Below are 27327 nucleotides of genomic sequence, written 5' to 3' on the forward strand. Positions count from 1 at the left end.
TGAGATGATTAAAAACCACAAAGTGAGTATTTCTTTCATCAAAGCTCGCTCCACAAAGCTGCCTGTTCCTCAGTATAAGCGCTCTGAAGCACAGGGGTAATTTCCCTCTCTCTGTTTCGCTGCAATAAAAAGATTAGCATTAATGCGTCAGGAAGCAAATGGCATTATCTCTGTGTGTGGAGAATGGGAGGCTGATTGTATTTCCAGGCTAAACGAGAGAAGATGATCCCTGGAGGAACTCATTGTTTAGGGAAAAACGTCTTCCTCGCTGAGACGCTTAGGCGTTCTGCATGCAGAGGAGAGGAGCTCCTATAGGACCTCAAACTCTCCCAAAATATGCAATCTTTCCACTGCCAAGTTAATTAGATTCTCCTGATCTGCCTTTTCATTTTAATCTCTATTATAGTTGGATGTCGTTGTGCTGCCATTAGTTCATTTCCACTGAAGAGTAATCAGCTAAAATCTTGTGAAATCTGCTGCCTGGCTCCGGGCTCCTGGCTCCGGGCTCCTGGCTCCGGAGCCAAACACAAATACTGAGTTCAGTTTAATCCACCAGAAGAGACAGAACAAATATTACAACAAATATTATGGTTAAACTCAAATATACTAATTGATTAAAAAATATATATAATCTTTGTAAATTATATTATAAATAGGACTGGTGGAGTTCTGTCACACATGCAGCTAACAAAAATATCTACATTAGTACATTAGAGTGTCTAGTTTGAGAAACAAATGCCTCACAAGTCCTCAACTGGCAGCTTCATTAAATAGTACCCGCAAAACACCAGTCTCAACGTCAATAGTGAAGAGGAGACTCCGGGATGCTGGCCTTCTAGGCAGAGTAGCAAAGAAAAAGCCATATCTCAGACTGGGCAATAAAAAGAAAATATTAAGATGGGCAAAAGAACACAGACACTGGACAGAGGAACTCTGCCTAGAAGGCCAGCATCCCGGAGTCGCCTCTTCACTGTTGAGACGGGTGTTTTGCGGGTACTATTTAATGAAGCTGCCAGTTGAGGACTTCTGAGGCGTCTGTTTCTCAAACTAGACACTCTAATGTACTTGTCCTCTTGCTCAGTTGTGCACTGGGGCCTCCCACTCCTCTTTCTATTCTGGTTAGAGCCAGTTTGCGCTGTTCTGTGAAGGGAGTAGTACACAGCTTTGCACAAGATCTTCACTTTCTTGGCAATTTCTAGCATGGAAAGCCTTCATTTCTCAGAACAAGAATAGACTGACGAGTTTCAGAAGAAAGTTCTTTGTATCTGGCCATTTTGAGCCTGTAATCAAAACCACAAATGCTGATGCTCCAGATACTCAACTAGTCTAAAGAAGACCAGTTTTATTGCTTCTTTAATCAGAACAACAGTTTTCAGATTTGCTAACATAATTGCAAAAGGGTTTTCTAATGATCAATTAGCATTTTAACAAGATGATAAACTTGGATTAGCTAACACAGCGTGCCATTGGAACACAGGAGTGATGGTTGCTGATAATGGGCCTCTGTACGCCTATGTAGATATTCCATAAAAAAATCTAAATTCCCTGGCTTTCCAGAAATCCTGGTTAGAGGAATGCGGGTTTCCTGCTTATTTCCTCCTAATTCTAGGAAACCTCCGACCGGGTCTTCGGGAAATCCAGGGAATTTATTGAAAGTTTTATTTTGCAACCCTAACTCTACCATAACTTCGGACTTTCCAACCATCATTTCCAGGAAGGGGACCTTTTCCTATGGGCACAGTGGCAGGACTGAGTCACTTCAAAAATAATGACGCTAGTTGGTCACCATCACTAAGCACGTCAAAATAGGCATGACACAATTACAATACTTGTAATATACCTGTAATATTGATGTTTATCACTATAACCTATAGCTTGAACAACACAGCCAAACCATTGTTTGGAGCAGATGTCTGGAGAATTGGAGATATATGAAGGATTTCCGCTATGTTCCTTCAAATAACTGCAATAATCCCACTAGTCATAGGCAGAGTTATATCTCTGAAGATGCCTTTCCCTCTCTCCATCTAACTGATGTGTGTTTGTATTACTGACTCTGCTCTGTGGTCTTGTATCTGAGGTGTTGGGTGTGAACCGGAGCCCAGCCGTAGCCCTGTACAGATGAAATAACAGGCAGCCCCAGAGAGGTGTTGAGGTGAGAGCACCGGCGCCAGCCATGACAGGCCATCAGTAACTGCCATCTAATGTAATATCATTACAATTCTTACTGAAGTGTGACTACGGTCTAATTTAATTTGATTAGTCAGCTCAGCCATTTGTAACTGTCAACTAGGCTACTGTAATATTACCACCATACAGCCACAGCCTCCCTTGTGGATGGGGATCACGGACCAGGCAAGCTTCTTGAGAGAAATATGGACTATAAATACACTTGTTCAAACGGTAAAGTTTGACAAAAAAAATATGTATTCATTTCAACACAGGTACAATACCTAACCGTGTTCAAGTGCCACACGGATGTTCCTAGCCCTGTGAAACCATGACAACAGATGACAGCTAATGAGGAATAAGTGAACAGTGTGGGTCAGGGTTCACAGAGCTATAATGAGTTCTGTAGCTATGCACTGCATTCCAATCAGCTTTCTTCATCATTTATGGGAAAAAATGTATGAAATGTATGAAATGAAATGTATGCATTCACTACTGTAAGTCGCTCTGGATAAGAGCGTCTGCTAAATGACTAAAATGTAAAATGTAAAAAAATGTAAAAGAGCTCTCGACTAGTGGAACCATAAAAATAAAATAAAAAAAACAGCCCAAAAACTATTAATTGGAGGAAAATAACATACAGGTCAGAGCTGTTAACTAACTAGTCAACACATACCAGGGCTGAGCAGAGAGAAATGTATACAGAGATATATAGGTAGTGTATTCTGTATATGGCTCTGGGGATGAGAGCGCACTACTGCCCCCTAGGAGATTACATACATCAAGGTAACCATGGAATCAGTGGCCACCATAACGGTTGTATTTGTTTATACTGCAAACATAAGACAAGCATCCCATAATCACGTCCAAATGTCCTTGCAGTATAACCAAAGAGATCTATGTAATTGGACAGCCTTCGACCAAATTAGCACATGGTGCCAACCAGTGGTAGATTTTCCAGGACACTACTGGCCCTCTCTGATATGTTAGTGATCTGGTGAAGTGACAGGAGTGAACCGTGGTCAAATTTCCATGTCTCTGTTCTGTGTTTGTCCTACAAGGCCAAAGTGGTGTAAGGTCAGGCATCTTCACCTTGCAGCTATCACCTTGAGGGCCATCCATTACCCCTGTGAGGCCCACAACCTCTAAGGTTCGCTGGCTCCACTACAGCCCAGTGAAACATGACACTCATTCATGAGGGCCTGGAATGTGTGTTAGTGAGAAACAAGAGGTGAAGGGACCGTTGTTTTAACAAAAAGATTTAAGAGCAGGTAGGGTGGTGGCTGTAGTGGTGACAAATCATCTGACGACCCACCCCACTGACTATCCCTCTCTATGACATCACCACACGGACGAGGTCAGGGGTCAGTCAGATCCGGCATCGTGATCGGTGCGTTCCACTGAGCTTTGTGACAGAGGAGGCGGTGTGTGTCAGAGCTGCATGGGGAATAACGGTGTCTAATGAGCAGATCAGTATCAGCACAGCTCTCTGATGCCTGCTGTGTCGCTAACACCACCAAGACACTTAAACACCAGCTCCCTGCTCCACACACTAACTCACACACTCAGCCTGCCTGCCTGCTTGGGATTAAGTGAATAGGCGCTTGTGCCAGTCAAACTGAAAGACAGGCCGGGCTAATAAACCAATTAGTGGCTTGGATAGCATGGAAGCGAAAGGGCTCTTAGACCTCATATAGATGAATTGTAAGGAAACAGACACACTATTCACACTGCTGGTGAACACATACAGTAGGCATACTGTAGTGGCCACACTGCCAACGGCACCACTTCACTGGAACCAACTATTCGTCCATGCCTTGATGTCACCCTCTAGACAAAGCCACCATGCACATTCATCTCCTTGCCTCTCACCCCCTGGAATAGGAATGACATCATACACAATACGTTTAGAATGGCAAATGAGATTGCTAGGTTGTGTTCCACTTCCAAGAGGCAAAAACACTGGGGGGCACTGGAATTCATTGGACAATTTGGAGGCTCCACTTTTAGACAGCAGGAGGTGCTTCACAGTCAATCCCAACCCCAGAGCCAAGGCAGCAAGAGCACTGCCTACAACCACATCACGAGCACATCATGGTGTCATTATCTCTGGGTGGTGGGGTCAGAACCAACGCAGCCTGGGAAATTGCTATAAAACCTGTGAAAGCCTCTAACAGACTGTAGTGTAGAGAATACCGATTGTGGTATTACAGCCCATCACCATGGAGTTCAGTGAATATGAAGAGAGGAGGGTTATAATCAAAATGATGACAGGGACAAGAAGGACTGATGGACAGTCACATTACAGGCTGATAGCGGACCATGAAGCAACCCCTGTGCAGTGGCACTGTTGTGTTGGACCCTCCCTCTGCTAATGCTGTAGTACCCTCCCTCTGCTAATGCTGTAGTACCCTCCCTCTGCTAATGCTGTAGTACCCTCCCTCTGCTAATGCTGTTGTGTTGTACCCTCCCTCTGCTAATGGTGTAGTACCCTCCCTCTGCTAATGCTGTTGTGTTGTACCCTCCCTCTGCTAATGCTGTAGTACCCTCCCTCTGCTAATGCTGTGTGTTGTACCCTCCCTCTGCTAATGCTGTTGTGTGTACCCTCCCTCTGCTAATGCTGGTGTTGTACCCTCCCTCTGCTAATGCTGTTGTGTTGTACCCTCCCTCTGCTAATGCTGTGTGTTGTACCCTCCCTCTGCTAATGCTGTAGTACCCTCCCTCTGCTAATGCTGTTGTGTTGTACCCTCCCTCTGCTAATGCTGTAGTACCCTCCCTCTGCTAATGCTGTAGTACCCTCCCTCTGCTAATGCTGTTGTGTTGTACCCTCCCTCTGCTAATGGTGCAGTACCCTCCCTCTGCTAATGCTGTTGTACCCTCCCTCTGCTAATGCTGTAGTACCCTCCCTCTGCTAATGCTGTTGTGTTGTACCCTCCCTCTGCTAATGCTGTTGTACCCTCCCTCTGCTAATGCTGTTGTGTTGTACCCTCCCTCTGCTAATGCTGTTGTGTTGTACCCTCCCTCTGCTAATGGTGCAGTACCCTCCCTCTGCTAATGCTGTTGTGTTGTACCCTCCCTCTGCTAATGGGTGTTGTACCCTCCCTCTGCTAATGATGTTGTGTTGTACCCTCCCTCTGCTAATGGTGTAGTACCCTCCCTCTGCTAATGCTGTTGTGTTGTACCCTCCCTCTGCTAATGATGTTGTGTAGTACCCTCCCTCTGCTAATGCTGTGTGTTGTACCCTCCCTCTGCTAATGCTGTTGTGTTGTACCCTCCCTCTGCTAATGATGTTGTGTAGTACCCTCCCTCTGCTAATGCTGTTGTGTTGTACCCTCCCTCTGCTAATGCGGTGTAGTACCCTCCCTCTGCATAATGATGTTGTGTTGTACCCTCCCTCTCCTATAATGATGTTGTGTAGTACCCTCCCTCTCCTAATGCTGTTGTGTAGTACCCTCCCTCTCCTATAATGCTGTTGTGTTGTACCCTCCCTCTCCTAATGCTGTTGTGTTGTACCCTCCCTCTCCTAATGATGTTGTGTTGTACCCTCCCTCTCCTAATGCTGTTGTGTTGTACCCTCCCTCTCCTAATGCTGTTGTGTTGTACCCTCCCTCTGCTAATGCTGTTGTGTTGTACCCTCCCTCTGCTAATGCTGTTGTGTTGTACCCTCCCTCTCCTAATGCTGTTGTGTTGTACCCTCCCTCTCCTAATGCTGTTGTGTTGTACCCTCCCTCTCCTAATGATGTTGTGTTGTACCCTCCCTCTCCTAATGCTGTTGTGTTGTACCCTCCCTCTCCTAATGCTGTTGTGTTGTACCCTCCCTCTCCTATAATGCTGTTGTGTTGTACCCTCCCTCTCCTAATGCTGTTGTGTTGTACCCTCCCTCTCCTATAATGATGTTGTGTTGTACCCTCCCTCTCCTAATGCTGTTGTGTTGTACCCTCCCTCTCCTAATGGTGCAGTACCCTCCCTCTGCTAATGCTGTTGTGTTGTACCCTCCCTCTGCTAATGGTGTAGTACCCTCCCTCTGCTAATGATGTTGTGTTGTACCCTCCCTCTCCTAATGATGTTGTGTTGTACCCTCCCTCTCCTAATGATGTTGTGTTGTACCCTCCCTCTCCTATAATGCTGTTGTGTTGTACCCTCCCTCTCCTAATGATGTTGTGTTGTACCCTCCCTCTGCTAATGATGTTGTGTTGTACCCTCCCTCTCCTATAATGCTGTTGTGTTGTACCCTCCCTCTCCTAATGATGTTGTGTTGTACCCTCCCTCTCCTAATGCTGTTGTGTTGTACCCTCCCTCTCCTATAATGTTGTTGTGTTGTACCCTCCCTCTCCTAATGCTGTTGTGTTGTACCCTCCCTCTGCTAATGCTGTTGTGTTGTACCCTCCCTCTGCTAATGGTGTAGTACCCTCCCTCTGCTAATGCTGTTGTGTTGTACCCTCCCTCTGCTAATGCTGTTGTGTTGTACCCTCCCTCTGCTAATGCTGTTGTGTTGTACCCTCCCTCTGCTAATGCTGTTGTGTTGTACCCTCCCTCTGCTAATGCTGTTGTGTTGTACCCTCCCTCTGCTAATGCTGTTGTGTTGTACCCTCCCTCTGCTAATGCTGTTGTGTTGTACCCTCCCTCTGCTAATGTTGTGTAGTACCCTCCCTCTGCTAATGCTGTTGTGTTGTACCCTCCCTCTGCTAATGCTGTTGTGTAGTACCCTCCCTCTGCTAATGCTGTTGTGTTGTACCCTCCCTCTGCTAATGCTGTTGTGTTGTACCCTCCCTCTGCTAATGCTGTAGTACCCTCCCTCTGCTAATGCTGTTGTGTTGTACCCTCCCTCTGCTAATGCTGTTGTGTTGTACACTCCCTCTGCTAATGGTGTTGAGTTGTACCCTCCCTCTGCTAATGGTGTTGTGTTGTACCCTCCCTCTGCTAATGCTGTAGTACCCTCCCTCTGCTAATGCTGTAGTACCCTCCCTCTGCTAATGCTGTAGTACCCTCCCTCTGCTAATGATGTTGTACCCTCCCTCTGCTAATGCTGTTGTGTTGTACCCTCCCTCTGCTAATGCTGTAGTACCCTCCCTCTGCTAATGCTGTTGTGTTGTACCCTCCCTCTGCTAATGCTGTTGTGTTGTACCCTCCCTCTGCTAATGCTGTAGTACCCTCCCTCTGCTAATGCTGTTGTGTTGTACCCTCCCTCTGCTAATGCTGTTGTGTAGTACCCTCCCTCTGCTAATGCTGTTGTGTTGTACCCTCCCTCTGCTAATGGTGTTGTGTAGTACCCTCCCTCTGCTAATGCTGTAGTACCCTCCCTCTGCTAATGCTGTTGTGTTGTACCCTCCCTCTGCTAATGGTGTAGTACCCTCCCTCTGCTAATGCTGTTGTGTTGTACCCTCCCTCTGCTAATGCTGTAGTACCCTCCCTCTGCTAATGCTGTTGTGTTGTACCCTCCCTCTGCTAATGCTGTTGTGTTGTACCCTCCCTCTGCTAATGCTGTTGTGTTGTACCCTCCCTCTGCTAATGCTGTTGTGTTGTACCCTCCCTCTGCTAATGCTGTTGTGTTGTACCCTCCCTCTGCTAATGGTGTAGTACCCTCCCTCTGCTAATGCTGTTGTGTTGTACCCTCCCTCTGCTAATGCTGTTGTGTAGTACCCTCCCTCTGCTAATGCTGTTGTGTTGTACCCTCCCTCTGCTAATGCTGTTGTGTTGTACCCTCCCTCTGCTAATGCTGTAGTACCCTCCCTCTGCTAATGCTGTTGTGTTGTACCCTCCCTCTGCTAATGCTGTAGTACCCTCCCTCTGCTAATGCTGTTGTGTTGTACCCTCCCTCTGCTAATGCTGTTGTGTAGTACCCTCCCTCTGCTAATGGTGTTGTGTTGTACCCTCCCTCTGCTAATGCTGTAGTACCCTCCCTCTGCTAATGCTGTAGTACCCTCCCTCTGCTAATGCTGTAGTACCCTCCCTCTGCTAATGCTGTTGTGTTGTACCCTCCCTCTGCTAATGCTGTAGTACCCTCCCTCTGCTAATGCTGTTGTGTTGTACCCTCCCTCTGCTAATGCTGTTGTGTTGTACCCTCCCTCTGCTAATGCTGTTGTGTTGTACCCTCCCTCTGCTAATGCTGTTGTGTAGTACCCTCCCTCTGCTAATGCTGTTGTGTTGTACCCTCCCTCTGCTAATGCTGTTGTGTAGTACCCTCCCTCTGCTAATGCTGTTGTGTAGTACCCTCCCTCTGCTAATGCTGTTGTGTAGTACCCTCCCTCTGCTAATGCTGTAGTACCCTCCCTCTGCTAATGCTGTTGTGTTGTACCCTCCCTCTGCTAATGGTGTAGTACCCTCCCTCTGCTAATGCTGTTGTGTTGTACCCTCCCTCTGCTAATGCTGTAGTACCCTCCCTCTGCTAATGCTGTTGTGTTGTACCCTCCCTCTGCTAATGCTGTTGTGTAGTACCCTCCCTCTGCTAATGCTGTTGTGTTGTACCCTCCCTCTGCTAATGCTGTTGTGTTGTACCCTCCCTCTGCTAATGCTGTTGTACCCTCCCTCTGCTAATGCTGTAGTACCCTCCCTCTGCTAATGCTGTTGTGTTGTACCCTCCCTCTGCTAATGGTGCAGTACCCTCCCTCTGCTAATGCTGTTGTACCCTCCCTCTGCTAATGCTGTAGTACCCTCCCTCTGCTAATGCTGTTGTGTTGTACCCTCCCTCTGCTAATGCTGTTGTACCCTCCCTCTGCTAATGCTGTTGTGTTGTACCCTCCCTCTGCTAATGCTGTTGTGTTGTACCCTCCCTCTGCTAATGGTGCAGTACCCTCCCTCTGCTAATGCTGTTGTGTTGTACCCTCCCTCTGCTAATGGTGTAGTACCCTCCCTCTGCTAATGATGTTGTGTTGTACCCTCCCTCTGCTAATGGTGTAGTACCCTCCCTCTGCTAATGCTGTTGTGTTGTACCCTCCCTCTGCTAATGATGTTGTGTAGTACCCTCCCTCTGCTAATGCTGTTGTGTTGTACCCTCCCTCTGCTAATGCTGTTGTGTTGTACCCTCCCTCTGCTAATGGTGTAGTACCCTCCCTCTGCTAATGGTGTTGTGTTGTACCCTCCCTTTGCTAATGCTGTTGTGTTGTACCCTCCCTCTCCTAATGCTGTTGTGTTGTACCCTCCCTCTCCTATAATGCTGTTGTGTTGTACCCTCCCTCTCCTATAATGCTGTTGTGTTGTACCCTCCCTCTCCTAATGCTGTTGTGTTGTACCCTCCCTCTCCTAATGCTGTTGTGTTGTACCCTCCCTCTCCTAATGCTGTTGTGTTGTACCCTCCCTCTCCTAATGCTGTTGTGTTGTACCCTCCCTCTGCTAATGCTGTTGTGTTGTACCCTCCCTCTCCTAATGCTGTTGTGTTGTACCCTCCCTCTCCTATAATGATGTTGTGTTGTACCCTCCCTCTCCTATAATGTTGTTGTGTTGTACCCTCCCTCTCCTAATGCTGTTGTGTTGTACCCTCCCTCTCCTAATGCTGTTGTGTTGTACCCTCCCTCTCCTATAATGCTGTTGTGTTGTACCCTCCCTCTCCTAATGCTGTTGTGTTGTACCCTCCCTCTCCTAATGCTGTTGTGTTGTACCCTCCCTCTCCTAATGCTGTTGTGTTGTACCCTCCCTCTCCTATAATGATGTTGTGTTGTACCCTCCCTCTCCTAATGATGTTGTGTTGTACCCTCCCTCTCCTAATGCTGTTGTGTTGTACCCTCCCTCTCCTAATGCTGTTGTGTTGTACCCTCCCTCTCCTAATGGTGTTGTGTTGTACCCTCCCTCTCCTAATGCTGTTGTGTTGTACCCTCCCTCTCCTAATGCTGTTGTGTTGTACCCTCCCTCTCCTAATGCTGTTGTGTTGTACCCTCCCTCTCCTAATGTTGTTGTGTTGTACCCTCCCTCTCCTAATGCTGTTGTGTTGTACCCTCCCTCTCCTATAATGATGTTGTGTTGTACCCTCCCTCTCCTAATGCTGTTGTGTTGTACCCTCCCTCTCCTAATGCTGTTGTGTTGTACCCTCCCTCTCCTAATGCTGTTGTGTTGTACCCTCCCTCTCCTAATGCTGTTGTGTTGTACCCTCCCTCTCCTAATGCTGTTGTGTTGTACCCTCCCTCTCCTATAATGCTGTTGTGTTGTACCCTCCCTCTCCTAATGCTGTTGTGTTGTACCCTCCCTCTCCTTAATGCTGTTGTGTTGTACCCTCCCTCTCCTAATGTTGTTGTGTTGTACCCTCCCTCTCCTAATGCTGTTGTGTTGTACCCTCCCTCTCCTAATGCTGTTGTGTTGTACCCTCCCTCTCCTAATGCTGTTGTGTTGTACCCTCCCTCTCCTAATGCTGTTGTGTTGTACCCTCCCTCTCCTAATGATGTTGTGTTGTACCCTCCCTCTCCTAATGATGTTGTGTTGTACCCTCCCTCTCCTATAATGCTGTTGTGTAGTACCCTCCCTCTCCTAATGATGTTGTGTTGTACCCTCCCTCTCCTAATGCTGTTGTGTTGTACCCTCCCTCTCCTAATGATGTTGTGTTGTACCCTCCCTCTCCTAATGCTGTTGTGTTGTACCCTCCCTCTCCTAATGCTGTTGTGTTGTACCCTCCCTCTCCTAATGCTGTTGTGTTGTACCCTCCCTCTCCTAATGCTGTTGTGTTGTACCCTCCCTCTCCTATAATGCTGTTGTGTTGTACCCTCCCTCTCCTAATGCTGTTGTGTTGTACCCTCCCTCTCCTATAATGCTGTTGTGTTGTACCCTCCCTCTCCTAATGCTGTTGTGTTGTACCCTCCCTCTCCTAATGATGTTGTGTTGTACCCTCCCTCTCCTATAATGCTGTTGTGTTGTACCCTCCCTCTCCTAATGATGTTGTGTTGTACCCTCCCTCTCCTAATGCTGTTGTGTTGTACCCTCCCTCTCCTAATGCTGTTGTGTTGTACCCTCCCTCTCCTAATGCTGTTGTGTTGTACCCTCCCTCTCCTAATGCTGTTGTGTTGTACCCTCCCTCTCCTATAATGCTGTTGTGTTGTACCCTCCCTCTCCTAATGCTGTTGTGTTGTACCCTCCCTCTCCTAATGTTGTTGTGTTGTACCCTCCCTCTCCTAATGTTGTTGTGTTGTACCCTCCCTCTCCTAATGTTGTTGTGTTGTACCCTCCCTCTCCTAATGCTGTTGTGTTGTACCCTCCCTCTCCTAATGCTGTTGTGTTGTACCCTCCCTCTCCTATAATGCTGTTGTGTTGTACCCTCCCTCTCCTAATGCTGTTGTGTTGTACCCTCCCTCTCCTAATGCTGTTGTGTTGTACCCTCCCTCTCCTAATGATGTTGTGTTGTACCCTCCCTCTCCTATAATGCTGTTGTGTTGTACCCTCCCTCTCCTAATGTTGTTGTGTTGTACCCTCCCTCTCCTAATGCTGTTGTGTTGTACCCTCCCTCTCCTAATGCTGTTGTGTTGTACCCTCCCTCTCCTAATGCTGTTGTGTTGTACCCTCCCTCTCCTAATGCTGTTGTGTTGTACCCTCCCTCTCCTAATGCTGTTGTGTTGTACCCTCCCTCTCCTATAATGCTGTTGTGTTGTACCCTCCCTCTCCTAATGTTGTTGTGTTGTACCCTCCCTCTCCTAATGCTGTTGTGTTGTACCCTCCCTCTCCTAATGTTGTTGTGTTGTACCCTCCCTCTCCTAATGCTGTTGTGTTGTACCCTCCCTCTCCTAATGCTGTTGTGTTGTACCCTCCCTCTCCTAATGATGTTGTGTTGTACCCTCCCTCTCCTAATGCTGTTGTGTTGTACCCTCCCTCTCCTAATGTTGTTGTGTTGTACCCTCCCTCTCCTAATGCTGTTGTGTTGTACCCTCCCTCTCCTAATGCTGTTGTGTTGTACCCTCCCTCTCCTAATGATGTTGTGTTGTACCCTCCCTCTCCTAATGTTGTTGTGTTGTACCCTCCCTCTCCTATAATGATGTTGTGTTGTACCCTCCCTCTCCTAATGCTGTTGTGTTGTACCCTCCCTCTCCTAATGTTGTTGTGTTGTACCCTCCCTCTCCTAATGTTGTTGTGTTGTACCCTCCCTCTCCTATAATGCTGTTGTGTTGTACCCTCCCTCTCCTATAATGCTGTTGTGTTGTACCCTCCCTCTCCTAATGATGTTGTGTTGTACCCTCCCTCTCCTAATGATGTTGTGTTGTACCCTCCCTCTCCTAATGCTGTTGTGTTGTACCCTCCCTCTCCTAATGCTGTTGTGTTGTACCCTCCCTCTCCTAATGATGTTGTGTTGTACCCTCCCTCTCCTAATGTTGTTGTGTAGTACCCTCCCTCCCCTATAATGATGTTGTGTTGTACCCTCCCTCTCCTAATGTTGTTGTGTTGTACCCTCCCTCTCCTAATGCTGTTGTGTTGTACCCTCCCTCTCCTAATGCTGTTGTGTTGTACCCTCCCTCTCCTAATGCTGTTGTGTTGTACCCTCCCTCTCCTAATGCTGTTGTGTTGTACCCTCCCTCTCCTAATGCTGTTGTGTTGTACCCTCCCTCTCCTAATGCTGTTGTGTTGTACCCTCCCTCTGCTAATGGTGTAGTACCCTCCCTCTGCTAATGCTGTTGTGTTGTACCCTCCCTCTGCTAATGATGTTGTGTAGTACCCTCCCTCTGCTAATGCTGTTGTGTTGTACCCTCCCTCTGCTAATGCTGTTGTGTTGTACCCTCCCTCTGCTAATGGTGTAGTACCCTCCCTCTGCTAATGGTGTTGTGTTGTACCCTCCCTCTGCTAATGATGTTGTGTAGTACCCTCCCTCTCCTAATGCTGTTGTGTTGTACCCTCCCTCTCCTATAATGCTGTTGTGTTGTACCCTCCCTCTCCTAATGCTGTTGTGTTGTACCCTCCCTCTCCTAATGCTGTTGTGTTGTACCCTCCCTCTGCTAATGCTGTTGTGTTGTACCCTCCCTCTCCTAATGCTGTTGTGTTGTACCCTCCCTCTCCTAAAATGCTGTTGTGTTGTACCCTCCCTCTCCTAATGCTGTTGTGTTGTACCCTCCCTCTCCTAATGCTGTTGTGTTGTACCCTCCCTCTCCTAATGCTGTTGTGTTGTACCCTCCCTCTCCTAATGTTGTTGTGTTGTACCCTCCCTCTCCTAATGTTGTTGTGTTGTACCCTCCCTCTCCTAATGCTGTTGTGTTGTACCCTCCCTCTCCTAATGCTGTTGTGTTGTACCCTCCCTCTCCTAATGCTGTTGTGTTGTACCCTCCCTCTCCTAATGCTGTTGTGTTGTACCCTCCCTCTCCTAATGCTGTTGTGTTGTACCCTCCCTCTCCTAATGTTGTTGTGTTGTACCCTCCCTCTCCTAATGCTGTTGTGTTGTACCCTCCCTCTCCTAATGCTGTTGTGTTGTACCCTCCCTCTCCTAATGATGTTGTGTTGTACCCTCCCTCTCCTAATGCTGTTGTGTTGTACCCTCCCTCTCCTAATGCTGTTGTGTTGTACCCTCCCTCTCCTATAATGCTGTTGTGTTGTACCCTCCCTCTCCTAATGCTGTTGTGTTGTACCCTCCCTCTCCTATAATGCTGTTGTGTTGTACCCTCCCTCTCCTAATGCTGTTGTGTTGTACCCTCCCTCTCCTATAATGCTGTTGTGTTGTACCCTCCCTCTCCTAATGCTGTTGTGTTGTACCCTCCCTCTCCTAATGCTGTTGTGTTGTACCCTCCCTCTCCTAATGATGTTGTGTTGTACCCTCCCTCTCCTATAATGATGTTGTGTTGTACCCTCCCTCTCCTATAATGATGTTGTGTTGTACCCTCCCTCTCCTAATGCTGTTGTGTTGTACCCTCCCTCTCCTAATGCTGTTGTGTTGTACCCTCCCTCTCCTAATGCTGTTGTGTTGTACCCTCCCTCTCCTATAATGATGTTGTGTTGTACCCTCCCTCTCCTAATGCTGTTGTGTTGTACCCTCCCTCTCCTATAATGATGTTGTGTTGTACCCTCCCTCTCCTAATGCTGTTGTGTTGTACCCTCCCTCTCCTAATGCTGTTGTGTTGTACCCTCCCTCTCCTATAATGATGTTGTGTTGTACCCTCCCTCTCCTAATGATGTTGTGTTGTACCCTCCCTCTCCTAATGCTGTTGTGTTGTACCCTCCCTCTCCTAATGATGTTGTGTTGTACCCTCCCTCTCCTAATGCTGTTGTGTTGTACCCTCCCTCTCCTAATGCTGTTGTGTTGTACCCTCCCTCTCCTAATGTTGTTGTGTAGTACCCTCCCTCCCCTATAATGCTGTTGTGTTGTACCCTCCCTCTCCTAATGCTGTTGTGTTGTACCCTCCCTCTCCTAATGATGTTGTGTAGTACCCTCCCTCTCCTAATGCTGTTGTGTTGTACCCTCCCTCTCCTAATGCTGTTGTGTTGTACCCTCCCTCTCCTAATGCTGTTGTGTTGTACCCTCCCTCTCCTAATGCTGTTGTGTTGTACCCTCCCTCTCCTAATGCTGTTGTGTTGTACCCTCCCTCTCCTAATGATGTTGTGTTGTACCCTCCCTCTCCTATAATGATGTTGTGTTGTACCCTCCCTCTCCTAATGCTGTTGTGTTGTACCCTCCCTCTCCTAATGTTGTTGTGTTGTACCCTCCCTCTCCTAATGATGTTGTGTTGTACCCTCCCTCTCCTATAATGCTGTTGTGTTGTACCCTCCCTCTCCTAATGATGTTGTGTTGTACCCTCCCTCTCCTATAATGCTGTTGTGTTGTACCCTCCCTCTCCTAATGCTGTTGTGTTGTACCCTCCCTCTCCTAATGCTGTTGTGTTGTACCCTCCCTCTCCTATAATGCTGTTGTGTTGTACCCTCCCTCTCCTAATGCTGTTGTGTTGTACCCTCCCTCTCCTAATGCTGTTGTGTTGTACCCTCCCTCTCCTATAATGATGTTGTGTTGTACCCTCCCTCTCCTAATGCTGTTGTGTTGTACCCTCCCTCTCCTAATGCTGTTGTGTTGTACCCTCCCTCTCCTAATGCTGTTGTGTTGTACCCTCCCTCTCCTAATGCTGTTGTGTTGTACCCTCCCTCTCCTAATGCTGTTGTGTTGTACCCTCCCTCTCCTATAATGCTGTTGTGTTGTACCCTCCCTCTCCTAATGCTGTTGTGTTGTACCCTCCCTCTCCTAATGCTGTTGTGTTGTACCCTCCCTCTCCTAATGATGTTGTGTTGTACCCTCCCTCTCCTAATGATGTTGTGTTGTACCCTCCCTCTCCTAATGCTGTTGTGTTGTACCCTCCCTCTCCTAATGATGTTGTGTTGTACCCTCCCTCTCCTAATGCTGTTGTGTTGTACCCTCCCTCTCCTAATGCTGTTGTGTTGTACCCTCCCTCTCCTAATGCTGTTGTGTTGTACCCTCCCTCTCCTAATGCTGTTGTGTTGTACCCTCCCTCTCCTAATGATGTTGTGTTGTACCCTCCCTCTCCTAATGCTGTTGTGTTGTACCCTCCCTCTCCTATAATGATGTTGTGTTGTACCCTCCCTCTCCTATAATGATGTTGTGTTGTACCCTCCCTCTCCTAATGCTGTTGTGTTGTACCCTCCCTCTCCTAATGCTGTTGTGTTGTACCCTCCCTCTCCTATAATGCTGTTGTGTTGTACCCTCCCTCTCCTAATGATGTTGTGTTGTACCCTCCCTCTCCTATAATGCTGTTGTGTTGTACCCTCCCTCTCCTAATGCTGTTGTGTTGTACCCTCCCTCTCCTAATGCTGTTGTGTTGTACCCTCCCTCTCCTAATGCTGTTGTGTTGTACCCTCCCTCTCCTATAATGCTGTTGTGTTGTACCCTCCCTCTCCTATAATGATGTTGTGTTGTACCCTCCCTCTCCTATAATGATGTTGTGTTGTACCCTCCCTCTCCTATAATGATGTTGTGTTGTACCCTCCCTCTCCTATAATGATGTTGTGTTGTACCCTCCCTCTCCTAATGATGTTGTGTTGTACCCTCCCTCTCCTATAATGATGTTGTGTTGTACCCTCCCTCTCCTAATGCTGTTGTGTTGTACCCTCCCTCTCCTAATGTTGTTGTGTTGTACCCTCCCTCTCCTAATGTTGTTGTGTTGTACCCTCCCTCTCCTAATGTTGTTGTGTTGTACCCTCCCTCTCCTAATGTTGTTGTGTTGTACCCTCCCTCTCCTATAATGCTGTTGTGTTGTACCCTCCCTCTCCTATAATGATGTTGTGTTGTACCCTCCCTCTCCTATAATGCTGTTGTGTTGTACCCTCCCTCTCCTAATGCTGTTGTGTTGTACCCTCCCTCTCCTAATGCTGTTGTGTTGTACCCTCCCTCTCCTAATGCTGTTGTGTTGTACCCTCCCTCTCCTATAATGCTGTTGTGTTGTACCCTCCCTCTCCTAATGCTGTTGTGTTGTACCCTCCCTCTCCTAATGCTGTTGTGTTGTACCCTCCCTCTCCTAATGCTGTTGTGTTGTACCCTCCCTCTCCTAATGCTGTTGTGTTGTACCCTCCCTCTCCTAATGCTGTTGTGTTGTACCCTCCCTCTCCTAATGATGTTGTGTTGTACCCTCCCTCTCCTAATGCTGTTGTGTTGTACCCTCCCTCTCCTATAATGCTGTTGTGTTGTACCCTCCCTCTCCTATAATGATGTTGTGTTGTACCCTCCCTCTCCTAATGCTGTTGTGTTGTACCCTCCCTCTCCTAATGCTGTTGTGTTGTACCCTCCCTCTCCTAATGCTGTTGTGTTGTACCCTCCCTCTCCTAATGCTGTTGTGTTGTACCCTCCCTCTGCTAATGCTGTTGTGTTGTACCCTCCCTCTCCTATAATGCTGTTGTGTTGTACCCTCCCTCTCCTAATGCTGTTGTGTTGTACCCTCCCTCTCCTAATGCTGTTGTGTTGTACCCTCCCTCTCCTAATGCTGTTGTGTTGTACCCTCCCTCTCCTAATGTTGTTGTTGTGTTGTACCCTCCCTCTCCTAATGCTGTTGTGTTGTACCCTCCCTCTCCTAATGCTGTTGTGTTGTACCCTCCCTCTCCTATAATGATGTTGTGTTGTACCCTCCCTCTCCTATAATGTTGTTGTGTTGTACCCTCCCTCTGCTAATGCTGTTGTGTTGTACCCTCCCTCTCCTAATGCTGTTGTGTTGTACCCTCCCTCTCCTAATGCTGTTGTGTTGTACCCTCCCTCTCCTAATGTTGTTGTTGTGTTGTACCCTCCCTCTCCTAATGATGTTGTGTTGTACCCTCCCTCTCCTAATGCTGTTGTGTTGTACCCTCCCTCTCCTATAATGTTGTTGTGTTGTACCCTCCCTCTCCTATAATGTTGTTGTGTTGTACCCTCCCTCTCCTATAATGCTGTTGTGTTGTACCCTCCCTCTCCTATAATGTTGTTGTGTTGTACCCTCCCTCTCCTAATGTTGTTGTGTTGTACCCTCCCTCTCCTAATGCTGTTGTGTTGTACCCTCCCTCTCCTATAATGTTGTTGTGTTGTACCCTCCCTCTCCTATAATGTTGTTGTGTTGTACCCTCCCTCTCCTAATGCTGTTGTGTTGTACCCTCCCTCTCCTATAATGTTGTTGTGTTGTACCCTCCCTCTCCTATAATGTTGTTGTGTTGTACCCTCCCTCTCCTAATGTTGCTGTTGTGTTGTACCCTCCCTCTCCATAATGCTGTTGTGTTGTACCCTCCCTCTCCTATAATGCTGTTGTGTTGTACCCTCCCTCTCCATAATGCTGTTGTGTTGTACCCTCCCTCTCCTAATGCTGTTGTGTTGTACCCTCCCTCTCCATAATGCTGTTGTGTTGTACCCTCCCTCTCCTAATGATGTTGTGTTGTACCCTCCCTCTCCTAATGCTGTTGTGTTGTACCCTCCCTCTCCTAATGCTGTTGTGTTGTACCCTCCCTCTCCTAATGATGTTGTGTTGTACCCTCCCTCTCCTATAATGCTGTTGTGTTGTACCCTCCCTCTCCTAATGCTGTTGTGTTGTACCCTCCCTCTCCTAATGCTGTTGTGTTGTACCCTCCCTCTCCTATAATGTTGTTGTGTTGTACCCTCCCTCTCCTAATGATGTTGTGTTGTACCCTCCCTCTCCTATAATGTTGTTGTGTTGTACCCTCCCTCTCCTAATGCTGTTGTGTTGTACCCTCCCTCTCCTAATGATGTTGTGTTGTACCCTCCCTCTCCTAATGGTGTTGTGTTGTACCCTCCCTCTCCTATAATGTTGTTGTGTTGTACCCTCCCTCTCCTATAATGATGTTGTGTTGTACCCTCCCTCTCCTATAATGATGTTGTGTTGTACCCTCCCTCTCCTAATGCTGTTGTGTTGTACCCTCCCTCTCCTAATGCTGTTGTGTTGTACCCTCCCTCTCCTAATGCTGTTGTGTTGTACCCTCCCTCTCCTATAATGCTGTTGTGTTGTACCCTCCCTCTCCTATAATGATGTTGTGTTGTACCCTCCCTCTCCTAATGCTGTTGTGTTGTACCCTCCCTCTCCTAATGCTGTTGTGTTGTACCCTCCCTCTCCTAATGATGTTGTGTTGTACCCTCCCTCTCCTAATGCTGTTGTGTTGTACCCTCCCTCTCCTAATGCTGTTGTGTTGTACCCTCCCTCTCCTAATGCTGTTGTGTTGTACCCTCCCTCTCCTAATGCTGTTGTGTTGTACCCTCCCTCTCCTATAATGCTGTTGTGTTGTACCCTCCCTCTCCTAATGTTGTTGTGTTGTACCCTCCCTCTCCTAATGTTGTTGTGTTGTACCCTCCCTCTCCTATAATGCTGTTGTGTTGTACCCTCCCTCTCCTAATGTTGTTGTGTTGTACCCTCCCTCTCCTAATGATGTTGTGTTGTACCCTCCCTCTCCTATAATGCTGTTGTGTTGTACCCTCCCTCTCCTAATGTTGTTGTGTTGTACCCTCCCTCTCCTAATGATGTTGTGTTGTACCCTCCCTCTCCTATAATGCTGTTGTGTTGTACCCTCCCTCTCCTAATGCTGTTGTGTTGTACCCTCCCTCTCCTATAATGTTGTTGTGTTGTACCCTCCCTCTCCTAATGCTGTTGTGTTGTACCCTCCCTCTCCTAATGCTGTTGTGTTGTACCCTCCCTCTCCTAATGATGTTGTGTTGTACCCTCCCTCTCCTAATGCTGTTGTGTTGTACCCTCCCTCTCCTAATGCTGTTGTGTTGTACCCTCCCTCTCCTAATGCTGTTGTGTTGTACCCTCCCTCTCCTAATGCTGTTGTGTTGTACCCTCCCTCTCCTAATGCTGTTGTGTTGTACCCTCCCTCTCCTAATGCTGTTGTGTTGTACCCTCCCTCTCCTAATGCTGTTGTGTTGTACCCTCCCTCTCCTAATGCTGTTGTGTTGTACCCTCCCTCTCCTAATGCTGTTGTGTTGTACCCTCCCTCTCCTAATGCTGTTGTGTTGTACCCTCCCTCTCCTAATGCTGTTGTGTTGTACCCTCCCTCTCCTAATGCTGTTGTTTTGTACCCTCCCTCTCCTAATGCTGTTGTGTTGGACCCTCCCTCTCCTAATGATGTTGTGTTGTACCCTCCCTCTCCTAATGATGTTGTGTTGTACCCTCCCTCTCCTAATGATGTTGTGTTGTACCCTCCCTCTCCTATAATGCTGTTGTGTTGTACCCTCCCTCTCCTATAATGCTGTTGTGTTGTACCCTCCCTCTCCTAATGCTGTTGTGTTGTACCCTCCCTCTCCTAATGCTGTTGTGTTGTACCCTCCCTCTCCTAATGCTGTTGTGTTGTACCCTCCCTCTCCTAATGCTGTTGTGTTGTACCCTCCCTCTCCTAATGATGTTGTGTTGTACCCTCCCTCTCCTATAATGCTGTTGTGTTGTACCCTCCCTCTCCTAATGATGTTGTGTTGTACCCTCCCTCTCCTATAATGTTGTTGTGTTGTACCCTCCCTCTCCTAATGATGTTGTGTTGTACCCTCCCTCTCCTAATGCTGTTGTGTTGTACCCTCCCTCTCCTAATGTTGTTGTGTTGTACCCTCCCTCTCCTAATGCTGTTGTGTTGTACCCTCCCTCTCCTAATGCTGTTGTGTTGTACCCTCCCTCTCCTATAATGTTGTTGTGTTGTACCCTCCCTCTCCTAATGCTGTTGTGTTGTAACCTCCCTCTCCTATAATGCTGTTGTGTTGTACCCTCCCTCTCCTATAATGCTGTTGTGTTGTACCCTCCCTCTCCTAATGCTGTTGTGTTGTACCCTCCCTCTCCTAATGCTGTTGTGTTGTACCCTCCCTCTCCTAATGCTGTTGTGTTGTACCCTCCCTCTCCTAATGCTGTTGTGTTGTACCCTCCCTCTCCTATAATGCTGTTGTGTTGTACCCTCCCTCTCCTATAATGCTGTTGTGTTGTACCCTCCCTCTCCTAATGATGTTGTGTTGTACCCTCCCTCTCCTATAATGCTGTTGTGTTGTACCCTCCCTCTCCTAATGCTGTTGTGTTGTACCCTCCCTCTCCTAATGATGTTGTGTTGTACCCTCCCTCTCCTATAATGCTGTTGTGTTGTACCCTCCCTCTCCTAATGCTGTTGTGTTGTACCCTCCCTCTCCTAATGATGTTGTGTTGTACCCTCCCTCTCCTAATGCTGTTGTGTTGTACCCTCCCTCTCCTAATGCTGTTGTGTTGTACCCTCCCTCTCCTAATGCTGTTGTGTTGTACCCTCCCTCTCCTAATGCTGTTGTGTTGTACCCTCCCTCTCCTATAATGCTGTTGTGTTGTACCCTCCCTCTCCTAATGTTGTTGTGTTGTACCCTCCCTCTCCTAATGCTGTTGTGTTGTACCCTCCCTCTCCTATAATGATGTTGTGTTGTACCCTCCCTCTCCTAATGCTGTTGTGTTGTACCCTCCCTCTCCTAATGCTGTTGTGTTGTACCCTGCCTCTCCTAATGTTGTTGTGTTGTACCCTCCCTCTCCTAATGCTGTTGTGTTGTACCCTCCCTCTCCTATAATGATGTTGTGTTGTACCCTCCCTCTCCTAATGCTGTTGTGTTGTACCCTCCCTCTCCTAATGCTGTTGTGTTGTACCCTCCCTCTCCTAATGCTGTTGTGTTGTACCCTCCCTCTCCTATAATGATGTTGTGTTGTACCCTCCCTCTCCTAATGCTGTTGTGTTGTACCCTCCCTCTCCTAATGCTGTTGTGTTGTACCCTCCCTCTCCTAATGTTGTTGTGTTGTACCCTCCCTCTCCTAATGATGTTGTGTTGTACCCTCCCTCTCCTATAATGCTGTTGTGTTGTACCCTCCCTCTCCTAATGATGTTGTGTTGTACCCTCCCTCTCCTATAATGCTGTTGTGTTGTACCCTCCCTCTCCTAATGCTGTTGTGTTGTACCCTCCCTCTCCTAATGATGTTGTGTTGTACCCTCCCTCTCCTATAATGATGTTGTGTTGTACCCTCCCTCTCCTAATGTTGTTGTGTTGTACCCTCCCTCTCCTAATGCTGTTGTGTTGTACCCTCCCTCTCCTAATGCTGTTGTGTTGTACCCTCCCTCTCCTAATGCTGTTGTGTTGTACCCTCCCTCTCCTATAATGATGTTGTGTTGTACCCTCCCTCTCCTAATGATGTTGTGTTGTACCCTCCCTCTCCTAATGATGTTGTGTTGTACCCTCCCTCTCCTAATGCTGTTGTGTTGTACCCTCCCTCTCCTAATGCTGTTGTGTTGTACCCTCCCTCTCCTAATGCTGTTGTGTTGTACCCTCCCTCTCCTATAATGCTGTTGTGTTGTACCCTCCCTCTCCTAATGTTGTTGTGTTGTACCCTCCCTCTCCTATAATGCTGTTGTGTTGTACCCTCCCTCTCCTAATGCTGTTGTGTTGTACCCTCCCTCTCCTAATGCTGTTGTGTTGTACCCTCCCTCTCCTAATGATGTTGTGTTGTACCCTCCCTCTCCTATAATGCTGTTGTGTTGTACCCTCCCTCTCCTAATGCTGTTGTGTTGTACCCTCCCTCTCCTAATGTTGTTGTGTTGTACCCTCCCTCTCCTAATGCTGTTGTGTTGTACCCTCCCTCTCCTAATGTTGTTGTGTTGTACCCTCCCTCTCCTATAATGCTGTTGTGTTGTACCCTCCCTCTCCTAATGCTGTTGTGTTGTACCCTCCCTCTCCTAATGTTGTTGTGTTGTACCCTCCCTCTCCTAATGCTGTTGTGTTGTACCCTCCCTCTCCTAATGCTGTTGTGTTGTACCCTCCCTCTCCTAATGCTGTTGTGTTGTACCCTCCCTCTCCTAATGCTGTTGTGTTGTACCCTCCCTCTCCTAATGCTGTTGTGTTGTACCCTCCCTCTCCTATAATGCTGTTGTGTTGTACCCTCCCTCTCCTAATGCTGTTGTGTTGTACCCTCCCTCTCCTAATGCTGTTGTGTTGTACCCTCCCTCTCCTAATGCTGTTGTGTTGTACCCTCCCTCTCCTATAATGATGTTGTGTTGTACCCTCCCTCTCCTAATGCTGTTGTGTTGTACCCTCCCTCTCCTAATGCTGTTGTGTTGTACCCTCCCTCTCCTAATGATGTTGTGTTGTACCCTCCCTCTCCTAATGCTGTTGTGTTGTACCCTCCCTCTCCTAATGCTGTTGTGTTGTACCCTCCCTCTCCTATAATGCTGTTGTGTTGTACCCTCCCTCTCCTAATGCTGTTGTGTTGTACCCTCCCTCTCCTATAATGCTGTTGTGTTGTACCCTCCCTCTCCTAATGCTGTTGTGTTGTACCCTCCCTCTCCTAATGCTGTTGTGTTGTACCCTCCCTCTGCTAATGCTGTTGTGTTGTACCCTCCCTCTCCTAATGCTGTTGTGTTGTACCCTCCCTCTCCTAATGCTGTTGTGTTGTACCCTCCCTCTCCTATAATGCTGTTGTGTTGTACCCTCCCTCTCCTAATGCTGTTGTGTTGTACCCTCCCTCTCCTAATGCTGTTGTGTTGTACCCTCCCTCTCCTATAATGATGTTGTGTTGTACCCTCCCTCTCCTAATGCTGTTGTGTTGTACCCTCCCTCTCCTAATGATGTTGTGTTGTACCCTCCCTCTCCTAATGCTGTTGTGTTGTACCCTCCCTCTCCTATAATGCTGTTGTGTTGTACCCTCCCTCTCCTAATGCTGTTGTGTTGTACCCTCCCTCTCCATAATGCTGTTGTGTTGTACCCTCCCTCTCCTAATGCTGTTGTGTTGTACCCTCCCTCTCCTATAATGCTGTTGTGTTGTACCCTCCCTCTCCTAATGCTGTTGTGTTGTACCCTCCCTCTCCTAATGATGTTGTGTTGTACCCTCCCTCTCCTAATGTTGTTGTGTAGTACCCTCCCTCCCCTATAATGCTGTTGTGTTGTACCCTCCCTCTCCTAATGCTGTTGTGTTGTACCCTCCCTCTCCTAATGCTGTTGTGTTGTACCCTCCCTCTCCTAATGCTGTTTTAATCCCATCACATTGTTATTTGCACAGCCGCTTGGAGTCAGTGTGAGAAGACATTAGCAGTGTTTTATCAGCCCTAGATCAGATCTGCTTAAGGAATGAAGAACGCCCTGGCTGATGAGCTGGCAATTGGAGCTTCATTTAGAGGCCATGGCTGAGATAGAGACCTGCACAGTGGGAGCCGCCATTAGAGAGCTGACGGGGCGCACAGCACTGCCACACAACCAAGTATAGCTCAGAGAGAAAAAGAGAAAGAAAGAGAAAAGAGGAGAGTGGGAAGAGGAAGGAGAAGAATAAGGAGAGGGGAAATGGAGGAGATTGGCAAGTGATGAGTAGTGACTAGAGTGTAGGGGAGATTGATTAAAAGATAGAGGGAGCGATAGGATGGATGGAAGGGATGGAGATGAGAGCAGAAGGGAAGCAACACAGAAAAGAATAGCAGCCTCTACACAGTTTCAGCTCGAGAAGAGGCACCAGCCCAGCTAACAACAAATGTTCCCACAACTTTAGAGAACGTTCTCTTAAGAGTCTCATTAGGTCATTAAATAACAATTTTAGAGGAATGTTCTTGTGATGTGCAAGGATGTCTCCAAGAGACCATCCCCTTAATGTCAAATACATCTTACCCAGAACATTAAGATCGTATGTTCTGAGAACAAGGCAACCATGTCCTGTGTATGTTTGGTGGGATGTTGATGAAATATTCTCCTAACCCATAGAAAACTGGACACGAATGTTCTTGCAACGTCCCATGAAACAAATCAAATGTATTTGTCACATACACATGGTTAGCAGGTGTTAATGCGAGTGTAGCGAAATGCTTCTGCTTCTAGTTCCGACCATGCAGTAATATCTAACAAGTAATATAACCTAACAATTCCACATCAACTACCTTAAACACACAAGTGTAAAGGAATGAATACGAATATGTACATAAAAATATATAAATGAGTGATGGCCGAACGGCATAGGCAAGATGTAATAGATGGTATAGAGTACAGTATATACATATGAGATGAGTATTGTAGGGTATGTAAACATATAAAGCGGCATTGTTTAAAGTGGCTAGTGATACATTACATCAGGATGGCAAGATGCAGTAGATGGTATAGAGTACAGTATATACATATGAGATGAGTAATGTAGGTTATGAAAACATTATATAAAGTGGCATTGTTTGAAGTGGCTAGTGATACATTTAATTACATCAAGATGGCAAGATGCAGTAGATGGTATAGAGTACAGTATATACATATGAGATGAGTAATGTAGGTTATGAAAACATTATATAAAGTGGCATTGTTTGAAGTGGCTAGTGATACATTTAATTACATCAAGATGGCAAGATGCAGTAGATGGTATGGCGTACAGTATATACATATAACATTAATATTGGATATTCTGAGAACATGGTAAGCACGTTCTGGGTATGTTTTGTTTGAAATTAAGGGAACGTTCTCACTCTAACGCCAAAACACGCTAAAAAGGTTCTCAGAAGGTTTTTGCTTACATAGATATAATGTTCCCAATAACTAACAAAAAAATGGCCACTCAACCATTAGGGGAACATTACGGGTAACATTACAAACTCGTTCTCTCTCCCTAGAATTGCTAGTTGGGAGGTCAGTGGATGTCTGGAGGCAGTGGCACACTTACTCATTAATCATCACTGTAAACATGCAGTAGAGAACCCACATACATGCACAGTGCACACACCATGGATGTTTAGCTAGAACATCAATCAAACTGGTTAAGCAAACTGCACCACGCTCCAAAAACTAATCTCTCTGGTTAGTCCTGTGTTACATCTGGCCCTAGCCCATTTCTATAACAGGTTCAAGGTTCAGTTGTATATTCATCAACCAGTCAGTACTGACCACACGATGCAGTACTGTACCTACCTCTGATGATGCCCTCTGCAGGCAGTCAAACATTCTACAGAACACCTGGGAAGGAGGAAGTGATGAGATGACAATAATAAGTAAGGGAAGCGAGCAGCAGCTCGACACCAACATGCCCATCTTCATTTAATGCTAATTCTGTTTTGGAAAGCAGTGAAGCACCAACATCCCAGTGTCTGTGAGCATAAGCGTGAGCGTGTGTCAGGACCTAACTTCCTAACCTGTCAAGTCCTGTTCATATTTCATCGTTATGAATCTTGTTCTGGAGGCAGCACTGCAGAGTGGTCACTAGCTGTCACAGCCACAAAGTCATCAAATCCAAACTTTTAAACCTAACCCTAACCTTATCTCTAACCTTAACCACACTGCTAACCCTAATGCCTAACCCTAACCTTAAATGAAGACTGAAAATAACATTTTAGTTGTCATGAATTTTTACAACATAGCCAATTTTGACTTTGCAGCTGGTTTGTCTAAGGTCAAATCGCTCAGTTCTGCCTCCAGGACAAGACTCATGACAATAAACGTCAACATGCAAATGTGCCTGGAAATATTCCACCCTGTAGTAACACGCTATCATTGAGTGTGTAAAATGTCTTGTTAACCTCTCCCAAGCAGTCTCTAAGGTCTTCCTGTGGCTGCGGTGAAAACGTGTTGGGGAGGGGAAATCCCTGGTGACTTGCTGAGAGAGGTAACAGTACAGTAGAGTGCTGGGAGATAAGGGCTGATGAAACAACCTGTTGTTGACACAGCTGGCCTAGCCACCTCTGATCTGCTCTGTTTTATCTCTTTGTCTTTCATTACTTCAAAGCAACAAGGCCCTTTGAACCAACACAGACACAACCTAGGCCTAAACATAGACCTTTTCCAGGTTTAGAGAACAACTGCCAAAAAGTGTTAGTGTCACAGTTACAAAGCTTTAGCTAACGTAACATAGTGAACTAGACAGGTGAGAAGTTATTTAAGTGTGCATTATGGAAACAAACTAATTGAGGTATTAGATATCTGGTAATGTTTCAGGTGTCCATGTGTCGAGCAAACAGCACAAAAGACTGTTTGAACTGTCTGAGGAACAATAGCAGTCAGTGCTCCACCTGGGAACCCTATTATTACGCCCCCACACACAGCCAGCCCATCTCCCATGGCACTCCTAGGGACAGGCACCTCAAAGAGACCACAGCCTATATCAGCTTATCACATGATCCAGGTAACTGACCATGGATGTAGGAAACTAAACCTATGGATGTTACATTGAGCTGGGTGAATGGAATATGAATGACAGTCATCCAATATGCTGTAGTTGAAATAAGGCCATACTCGTTAAAAAAATTGTCCTCCCTAATAGTAAACAGCACTGACCACCACTGACTGACACACACACACACTAAACAGAGAGAGAGACTAGCACATTGCTGCTTCTGCTGACACAGGCCTCGGGGTCAGAGAGAGAGGTTACTATGGCTACCAGCCCTGAAGGACCCTTTGAGACAGACCGGTCTTGTCCAGTTCTGCTGATAAGACAATCGATGTGGCGCGCCGCATTCTTCTGTGGCGATCCATCAGCACAGGTCACACGCAACACGCCACAATGATTATACATGGGCTATGTCCTCTAACCCACTGCTCATTCTTCATCCTCTCTACACAGCACATAGCACAGGTTGTCTCACTGGACACAACAGAGCTGCCTCAGAACACCTACAGCTAGCGCCACTAATCACACTGCCATCAGAGCATAAAGTATGCCTGAAAACACCTCCTTCTGTTGTGGGACTCTGTAGGTTTTAACAAGTAAAACATAGTTAAATGTAGCAAAGTGTTTTCTCTGTGGTAAAACAAACAGTGACGGCGGTCAGCCAGAAAGCAGGTCAAGTAAACACGACCAATCAGCGCTGCAT

At 47.0% G+C, this 27327-nt stretch overlaps 1 protein-coding gene across 3 annotated transcripts in view; it reads right to left on the reverse strand.

The window, feature by feature from the left end:
* Nucleotides 1-27327, reverse strand: part of LOC106560839 (breast cancer anti-estrogen resistance protein 1) — a 134188-nt gene that overhangs the window by 61090 nt on the left and 45771 nt on the right. For 2 of the 3 annotated variants that reach the window (XM_014124197.2, XM_014124196.2), the window contains exon 2: nt 25430-25474. The exons of the other annotated variant lie outside the window; for it this stretch is intronic. In XM_014124197.2, the coding sequence (XP_013979672.1) occupies nt 25430-25474 (45 nt within the window). The remainder of the gene's footprint in view (nt 1-25429; nt 25475-27327) is intronic. 3 annotated transcript variants of the gene reach the window in all.

The sequence above is a fragment of the Salmo salar genome, chromosome ssa10 (assembly GCF_905237065.1).
Source record: "Salmo salar chromosome ssa10, Ssal_v3.1, whole genome shotgun sequence".
In the NCBI taxonomy this organism is placed as follows: domain Eukaryota; kingdom Metazoa; phylum Chordata; class Actinopteri; order Salmoniformes; family Salmonidae; genus Salmo; species Salmo salar.